Source organism: Clarias gariepinus, chromosome 16 (assembly GCF_024256425.1).
Source record: "Clarias gariepinus isolate MV-2021 ecotype Netherlands chromosome 16, CGAR_prim_01v2, whole genome shotgun sequence".
In the NCBI taxonomy this organism is placed as follows: domain Eukaryota; kingdom Metazoa; phylum Chordata; class Actinopteri; order Siluriformes; family Clariidae; genus Clarias; species Clarias gariepinus.
Window position 1 is genome coordinate 18313951 of NC_071115.1, and position 10073 is coordinate 18324023.

The following is a 10073-nucleotide window of genomic DNA, read 5'->3' on the forward strand; positions in this document are numbered from 1 at the left end:
TAAGTTTGACAGCATTCAGTCTTGTTCTACAAATAATGCTGACCCTCTTAGAACTTAGACCCAGATAATGACCACGATATAGAACTTTATAGCTAAGCCTTTTCCCCATTGCTTATATACAGTACATTGCACTTTTAGGACTTAAACAGACCCTATCTTTTTCTCCAGGAGGGACACTGTGCTGTAGATAAGCAGGTGGGCTGCCAGTTGATCCAATATGCTGTGATCAGCTTGTTCCTTTTGTGTCAAATGTCAGAAAAAGTAGTTTAAAAATGTGGCACCTGATACATCCGAGTATGAGGTGAAAAGCTGAAATAGTATATTTTTGAGATTCTAGACAGTAGGCACATAAATAATAATAATAATAATTATAATTTACATAACATAATAGTATAATTATTTTGCAGAATACCAGTTTAAGACAAGAAAGAACCACTTTGCATTGTTATGTCTTCCCCCTGTTAATGTTCACACTAAACATCAAAATGGGAAAATGGTGTAATCTCTGTAGCTTTTATTTTGACATTGCTGGTGGTGCCAGATGAGCTGGGTTAAGTAGGTCAGAAACTGGTGACCTTGTGTGATTTTCACACATAATAGTCTCTGGAGTTTACAAAAAAATAGCCAGGAAAATATAGTAATTCAGGACAACCACTCTTTAAAAGCATGGTGAGTAGAAAAAGCATAGTGTAAAAAACATCAAACGTGAAGGTGGATAGGCTACAACAGCAAAAGACCACACTGCATCAACTACTCTTAGACAAGAACAAAAATCTCAGGCTATCATGAGCACTGAATTTCCTAAACACACTGTAAACCCTATCACTGTAACACCCTAATGCTCAAAGTAATTATTATTGAGTAATTATAATTATTGAGTACTATTAACTTAAATAATCACAATTAGTTCAAATTAATAGACCTTGATGAGTATTTAGAACTTTTTGGTATTTATGAGTTTGTAGAAATTAAATTTTTTAGGTTAGCTGAACAATTTTGATATTTAAGCCACAGTAACTGTCTCCTTGAAGTTCCACCAACTTAAAATCTTCCAACCTAGCGATTTTGTGTCTGACATCATCAATGGACGCATGTAAGCTGCCCACGTTGAATTGTTTTGATCAATATGGTGGCTTGGTCTGTTTTTACATGATGCTGTAAGTATAATCTTTACAAATCTGAGGATCCTAAAGTTAATGTTTTTGATTTATGTCATCTGATTGTCGATAGTTTGGTGCTCTCTAGAGTTATGAATAGAATGTGTTTAGATGTGCCGAAAGAAAACGTAAGCTCCACTTTTTGGTAACTACTGTTAAGAGGTTAGAAAGCAAGATTACTTGTAATTGGCAAATATCAATCTTTAATTTGAACTAACTACTTTACTAGCATTCAATTCAATTCAATTCAATTTTATTTATATAGCGCTTTTAACAATGGTCATTGTCTCTAAGCAGCTTCACAAAAAATTAAATAATTTATTTATTTATTTATTTTTTTAGAAAAGAAAATTTGAAAGTGCGTATTCCAAAACATATTTGGAAGTGTGTATGTGTGAGAAAAATGTGTCTAGATAATAATGAAATGAATGAATGATGAATGAAATGTCTCTGATGAGCAAGCCAAGGGTGACGGCGACAGTGGCAAGGAAAAACTCCCTGAGATGGCAATAGGAAGAAACCTTGAGAGGAACCAGACTCAACAGGGAACCCATCCTCATCTGGGTGATAACTGATAGAAATAACATCATGTGTGTTGTGCAGGTGAAAGTTCAATATAACAGAAGTTGTGTAAATTAACATGAAGTCCAGTTCTGCACAGGGAGTCAGTAGGTGCAGAGGGCAGATGGGGTCTGGATCACTGGAAGCACAGGAGCAGGATGGTAGCTCCAGTCATCATAAAGCAGAATCCAGCTGGAGCTGGTCCTTCTCTAGATGCCTTAGAAACCTCGCAGGGTTGGCCTTTGTCTACTAAAGCTGGCACAATCTCCAGATGCCTCGGGATGGGTAGAAAAATACAGAAAAGATGGAGAGAATTAGCGTAGGTGCCATTCAGGATAGGTGTACTGGAGTATGAGGTTATGAGATGAGTTACGCGTATGCCAGATTAAAGAGATGCGTCTTGAGTCTACTTTTGAATTGGGAAACCGTGTCTGAGCCCCGAACACTGTCTGGAAGGCTATTCCAAAGCTTTGGAGCCAAATATGAAAATGCCCTGCCCCCTTTTGTAGATTTTAAAATTCTGGGAATTACCAGAAGTCAGGAGTCCGGAGCATAAAATGTTTAGTTTTTGAAATTGTCAGGTTTACAGGTTTTCAGGGTTTAAATGTAAATCCTGAATTCCTATTAGTTTTAGTATTAATATTCCTAGATTATGTACTTTCAGATTTAACTTAAAAAATAAAGAAAAATACTTATTTGATTTGTAACAGGGCACTGGTGGCTTAGTGATAGGTGTTTCGCCTGCCACATGAAAGGCCTGGGTTCGATTCTCAGACACTGGATGAGGTGTTTGTCCCAAGCCCAGATAAAATGGGAGGGCTGCTTTATGAAGGGCATCTGGTGTAAAACCTGTGCCAAGCTTGTGTGTGGGCCGCATGGTCCACTGTGGCGACCCATTGCCGGGAGCAGGTGAAAGACAAACAACAATTTCTTTAATTTGCTACAATTAAAAAAATGATAATTACTATTAAATAGTATGAGTTAGGCTACTCGTTAATGCAAATAAAGAATGAATAATATAAATGAATATAACAAACTCAAAAACTAATAGTTCTGTTTACTTAAAATTGAAAACATCATTACTCAAAAAAGTTGATTACCTATATTTTTTTAAGTTTTTCCAACTTATTCTGGTTTACAGTGCAAGACAGCTATTTAAAGACAAGTTTTTTTAATCTTCAATTGTCTATTGTCTGTGCCCATGATGGTCATCTGCTGTTATACCGTAGCCCATCACCCTTACAATCCTAATTAATAATTCAATGACAGATCTGCTAACTCATCTATCTCAACCTAAAACTAAAGACCACATTCAACAACCAATTAATCTCAATATAAAAGTTATTACTTAACCAAAATGGTTTTGTAGTCATACGTTAGTATACCATACTGGTTGCGATAGCAAAACTTCAATAGATCATCATTGTGCATAAACAAAATATTGAAAAATAATATAATTTCTTACATCTTTTCCTTATTCTGTGTAAAGAGGCCCCTCATTTACATTGGGACTCATGTGTCTAATATAGCATCAAGAAAAGAAAAGCAGATGGAAAGCTTAGAGTGTGCACCTACGTGTCTGAAGGCAAGAGTTCTATCTGAAACCAATAAAATGTAATATGGGTTAGATTTAGACCTCTGCAGGCTGAATAATCAACCTGACCATATGCTAACAATTTTGCCAGATGTTTAGAATCAATAACAAATTTGATTTAGCATTCATAGGTTCTTTGTTAATTCATGTTGTTCCTGTTATAGCTTACAGTGGATGTCCAAGTTACTGTAGTAAACTCTGGGTCAGGGACAAAAAGGTCTTGAAGTATTAAAATAACAGATCCCTGCATGATCCCAAAGGGCACTACCAGCATAAATAAAATGTCCAAAAATCAATAACATAAAAACAAATTAGGGAGAATTTATTTATGGTATAGGATTTTTTACAGATTGATTAATTAATCTTTATCTTGGTTAGGTTCACAGTAGTGCCAGAGCCTAGAAAACACTTGGTGCAAGGCAAGAATGCACCCTGAATGGCTCAAAATGCACAAATATTTACACAATAATTCACACCCTAGCTGCAGTTTGGTCTAAAATCAAGTCTAAAACTGACAATAACCAGAACCTGAACACTGAATGTGAATCAATAAAAAATAATGTAATTCAGATCACAAATTTTATATGGAAATAAGTTCTAGCACTACGTTCAAGGAAAGTTGAAGCTTTATCTAGTTCTGGTGTATAGCTCCTTTACATATGGATACCTTAAATTATTATTATTATTATTATTATTATTATTATTAAGTAAAAGATAGATTACATAGGTCACAAGGGTTAAAACTAATGAAAGCAATGGTAACACTCTTACACTTTTTGTACTTTTTTTTCATAGCATTTAAAGGATATCACTGGTATGAAGCCGTAAGACACTGAACTTGTTGCCGTTAAACACCCCCCACTGTAAAGACACGATTTCCACCTGAAGGCGGATAGACGAACTCGACGCTGATTGGTCAAAGGCTTCTTCTTTGTTCATGACGTAGACGAACCTGTCCGCCGCAGACCATGCTCTATATAAATGCGGCGCGCGCCGCAAATCGGATTACACACAGTGAACAGCTCCACGGTGCTGAAATCAACCGGCACGCAAGAACACACACTACACACGCCCCAAAAAACATGGAAGCCAGAGATAGAGGATCCCCGTGGAAACTTTTCGCACTTTATTCGCTGCTGGCTAATGCATTTGCTCAAGATTTCGGTCCGACGCAGTTTATCTGCACATCCGTGCCCAAAGACGTGGACATTTGTACGGCCACTCTACAGAACAGTGTGCCCGGTGAGGAGCTTAGAGCTACGGTCATGCAGCTCAGGGAGACGGTGCTCCAGCAAAAGGAGACTATCGTGAACCAGAAGGAGACCATCAGAGAGCTCACTGCTAAACTGGCGCGCTGCGAGAGCCAGAGCACTCCGGAGGCTGGAGGAGGAGGAAGAAGGAAGGAGTTGGGCTCCAAAAACACCATGGGGGATGTATCAAGGGGTCCTAGTGAGACACTCGCGCAACTCTCTCAGACATTGCAGAATCTAAAGCAAAGATTAGAAAACCTGGAGGTATGAGAAGACGTTTTGCACGAAGTAACTCCGACGATCTGAATTTACTGCAGTGTAATTATGTAGTGCGGAGAAATGTAACTTGGTAGCCTACATCTTAGATTATTGGAATAAATAATACATAACATCATGCAGTATATAGAAATCGCTTTAAATATTTTATGACTTGTTAGGCTGCTTCACGTAGAATGATTTAGTTATACTGTAGCAGATCATCCATACGTTATTAGGTAGCCTATCTGTCTGTTTGACCACTGCCCCAGCAGACTATGTAAACTTTATTGAATTCAAAAGCATAAAAACTGTTTCCATCTTATGCATAAATCCGTTCGCATGAGGATAAACGTCCAATAGTATATTTCACAGCCTGCACAAAAAGCGCTCAACTGTCTGCAGCTTGGGGGGAAAAACCTTTGCAGAAGTTAATCCTGCTTTGGCAGTTCTCATTGTCCCAGATGAAACCCGAGTTAGATTATGCATTTTGTATAGCGATTGAACACACACACACACACACACACACACACATAGAAAAGTGTGTTTAATTTCTATAAAAATAGTACATAATCTAAAATCGGTGTGTGTGTGTGTGTGTGTGTATTTTTTTTTTACATTTTGTTCTCTACTCTGACGCATTCTGTCTTCCGTAGCAATTCAGTCGGAGTAACGGCTCAGCTCCGGCGAACAGCCTAAAGGATCTGCTGCAGAGCAAAATCGACGACCTGGAGCGCCAGGTGCTCGCCCGCGTTAACGCAGTGGAGGAGGAAGCCAGACCGGCCGCGCGCAACGAGAGCGCGCAGCGCGGGCAAGTCGAGGCTACGCTTACATCTCTGCACCAGCGCCTCAGCGACCTGGAGAAAGGTGATCGCACTCCTGTTTATGGGAATCGGGTTATCACTTAAACCAAATTATTGGTAGGATCGATGCGCTTTCCCCCCCCACGTATGGCTGACATAAGCAAACGATACGCTGATACAGTATAAGAGAGCAGTGAAACGTCTGTAAGTCAGGAATGTCGCAGGAGATGTCAGTGATGAGGTGGAGGAGGGAGAGCGAAAGGAGGGGGGAGGGGGGTTGATGAGGAGCTGCATTGCTTTGCATATCTGATTCCACCTTTCCACTACAATGGAGAGTTTACTGATGTAGAAATCAGATTTTTTTTTTTGTTTGTTTGTTGTTTTTATTTATGCCAGTACTTTATATAAAATAAATGTTTAATAAATATATATTTCTAAAACCAACAGGTCAAAAGGAAAACAGGCCACTGGACAAATTCCAGTTGACGTTTCCACTGAGGACCAATTACATGTATGCTAAAGTGAAAAAGAGTCTGCCAGAGATGTATGCCTTCACCGTGTGTATGTGGATTAAATCTAATGCCTCACCTGGAGTGGGAACGCCATTTTCCTACGCTGTCCCTGGTCAGGCCAATGAGTTAGTTCTTATTGAGTGGGGAAACAACCCAATGGAAATTCTTGTTAATGACAAGGTACACAATTTATTGTCCATTGTCTTGGATTGTTGGGAAATTTGTTTTGTTTTTCATCGAAACATTACACACTAAAAATGTTAACTTGACAATATTAATAACTGATTTAACACATCAATCATACTTGAAATTTGTCTACAAAAATTCTGGTGGATGTCTGTATTATAATTTAATTACATGTTTTCAAAATTTGATTTAGTATGTTTGTGAGAACCACACTTGCATTGTCAGATTGATCGTATTTTAGTAGTCAAATATCCACAGTATTAAGGGCCGACATTAAAAACTATTTAAGAATCTTATAATTGATTTTCCATATATTATTTTCTCCACTTAGTATTCACTTATAAATTTTAAATATTAATTTTATTACATATTTTAGGATGCAAATGAGTAAAGCCCCTTTGTTTTAATTTAGGTTGCAAAGCTGCCTTTTCTTATTAATGATGGGAAATGGCATCACATCTGTGTTACATGGACGACACGTGATGGAGTGTGGGATGCTTTTCAAGATGGCGTGTTGAGAGGAAGTGGGGAGAATCTGGCACCGTATCATCCAATTAAACCACAAGGCATGCTCATATTAGGGCAAGAACAGGTAGGAATTTTTTAACCTCATAAAATAATAATATAGTTTTTGTTTTTGGTAATGCCTTAAAGAAATTGTAATACTGCATCAAAAATAAAACTTGCACATTTTCTTTTTTGGTTGCTAAAGTCTTTTGCCACACAGCAAAACTGTAGACTTTTTTCTTTTTACTGGTCAGATATTAAAACAATAAAAATTGAATTGACCAATTTTAAAATTAAAATAATGATACACACTTCTTTGACCAATCAACTTTAAACATTCTGGTTTAAAGTTTTATCCAAGCCATTTCATCAGTTAATTATTCTGACCAAATAAAGTTATTCACAATAAAAATTTATGGAAGTGTATGAAACATTTTCCCATTATATATCAAAAGCTCTACTAATCTCTGATGAGCTGCTTTTTTTTATTTTATTTTTTTTAGAAACTAAACTAGTTTATGTTCAGAAAACAGTCACTAATCTAGAGCCAATTTTTCTTATATTATTTAATTGTAATAATTTTTGCTAGGTCCACATCCAGATAGTGGTGTATGATCTGTTAAGGACTGCTTAAGGCTGATTTATGCATCTGTGTCAAGCCTATGCTATAGGTCTTACGTGCTGTAGCTGTTTACCCTATGCTCTTGCCTACAGCTTAGCCTGCCGTGCACCTCCCCTGACATGTAACTAAACGTCATGGCAATGCATGGCAGTGTGATTGGTCCACCTGGTAGCAACACATTTTCAGCTTCTATACTTACATATTTGAATTGAGTTTGAACATTGTTCATCTCTGACGTCTTCTCTTATTTCTGCATTGCAGTAATTTTGGTAAATGTAACAGATGTTCAGCATTAGTTTGCCCCAACTTCAACAAGATCTGCTCAGTTTCATTTGCAATTTATTGTAGTAGAGACCTCACCAGAGATTGGCAAAAAGACTCATAACACTGGCATAAAAACCCTACCACCAACTAGTAGATCAGTGCATGAGTATAAATTAAAATGCTGCGTAGCCTTGACACAGGAGCATAAATCAGGCTGTAGGTACTTAAAAGCATTTTTAAATAAAAATAAGAAATAGCAACGATTTCTTACTACTTTAAAAAACGAATAATACGCTTATCATCAAAAACATTTTTATGACCATTACACATTCTAATTTTTTACAGGACACTCTTGGCGGAGGGTTTGATGCTACTCAGGCATTTGTGGGTGACATGGCCAATTTTAACATCTGGGACAGAAAACTGACTGTAGGGGAGATTTATAACCTGGCAACATGCAGCAGCAAAGCACAAGTGGGTAACGTCTTCTCCTGGCTGGAGACCAGCATTGAAATCTATGGTGGAGTATCCAAATGGACCTTCGAAGCTTGCCGCCAACTGAACTGAACATTAAGGGAATTATAAAGCTAACAAGAAATCATCCAGTTCATCATCAGATATAATTTAATAGCTATGGAGGTGACCATGGCAACAAAAAAGCACCACTTGGATTTTTTATTAGTGTATAAGAATTTATGTGAACACTTGAGAAGTTTTTTGTTTGTGAAAAAAAAAAATCTGCCCACATCTATTTTGGATTTTGAAACTAAAGAGAAGCGAGAAAGGGTTTGTATTCAAAGTTTCTATTCTGACAACACTGCATTATTACCAACGTTTTTCTGATCTTCTGCTGGGCAAATGATGCCTTACTGAACAGTGATCATACTTGACTTACAAAGGGGTTTGATTATAATCCTATGATTAATTTATCATTAGTACACAAAGTCAGATAGACTTGCATTAATTTGCAATGTCGTATTATTTACTTTTCCATACAAGAATAACACTGGCATTTTCACTGTGAACAATAGAAGATCTAAAAAAATATATTTATTTTTTCCTTGGAAAGTTTTCTCCCCCCATGTTATGTGTGTTGTATGCAAGTGGTTGTGCGTGTGTGTGCATGTGTGTGAAAAGCCTTGGAGTTGCCAACATTTTACAAACTTGTGTGCCTTTGGGCTGTTGAAAAATCTGAAAGGTCATTATTTAAGATTTAAATCATTTAATATTTGCAAGTACTTGTAAATGTGTTTATTTCCTTGTGTAATTATTGATTCTGAAAGCTATATTGATTATTGTCATAACACTACAGTTGGCAGTCTTTGCATATTTGAAGCACATTGCCTAAAGCACATGACCCATAGTGTGTTCTACAGGTGTTTCTATTTTGTAAGGAATGTTATTTACAAGAAAACAGCATGATAGTCTTAAATACTACTGCAGCATCAACAATCAAAAATGCTTTTCCTATTCTCTTTTTGGGTTTAGATTTTATACCGTATTGTTCTATGCTAAAAGCATGGCAGCACAAAAATATAAAAAAGATCTAATGTTTGTAATAAAATTGTAATACCTAAATCAGCAGAATGATGTTTATGACTCCTTTGTGTCTACTTTGTAGTATGCTATTTGGAAATCTTTTAAATATGTATTGGTTTATATTTCTTGTTTTGTTTTTTTTGGTCAGTGTTGGAAATATACTCAGTTAACCCTGGCACACTTACTCTTTTATGCTCTTATCTAATCAGCAATCATGTGGCAACAATACGATGCAGAAACAAATCAAGAGCTTCAGTTTATGCTTAAATCAAACACCAAAATAGGGGGAAAAAGTGATCTCAAACTTTGACCATGGTACATAAGTTGCTGACAAACAGTTTAAAAATATTTTTATAATATATATTTTTAAAACTTTACACAGAATAATAAAGACAAAAAACACCCAGTGACTGGCAGTTCATGTTCTAATGAGAAAAGTCAACAGACAATTGCCAGTTCAAACAGCTCTCAGGAAAGCTATTATAAGTCAAATAATGAGTCTTTACAAATGTAGTGCAAAGAAAAGTATTTCAGAATGCATATCAGACCTTGAGGCAGATGGGCTACAACATTGGAAATACATAATCCTCTCTGATGAATCATGAATTCTGCTGTAACATATAACGTGTACCTGTAGTCAATATGGTCAAAAAATTCTATCACACAATGCAACATTAAAGAAAAAGTTCAAGACAGATTCTAGCAGGTGCTTGATCATGTTGAATCGAGAAACAAGGTAAAGTGTCTGCCACTGATTATGCCCCCAATTTTCATATACTTACAGCTGAAAATAGATGGAATGAGTCAGCACTAAAAGATTTTC

The 10073-nt window shown here is 36.7% G+C and overlaps 1 protein-coding gene across 1 annotated transcript; it reads left to right on the plus strand.

Annotated features, from left to right (window-relative positions):
* Positions 1-4339: 4339 nt before the first annotated feature.
* nptx1l (neuronal pentraxin 1 like) lies at positions 4340-9298 on the plus strand. The gene is made up of 5 exons (XM_053514976.1): positions 4340-4826; positions 5474-5684; positions 6068-6312; positions 6731-6910; positions 8057-9298. Exons 1-5 carry the CDS (start codon positions 4395-4397, stop codon positions 8276-8278), a joined length of 1290 nt encoding a protein of 429 aa, XP_053370951.1. The 5' UTR covers positions 4340-4394; the 3' UTR covers positions 8279-9298.
* The last annotated feature ends 775 nt before the right edge of the window (positions 9299-10073 follow it).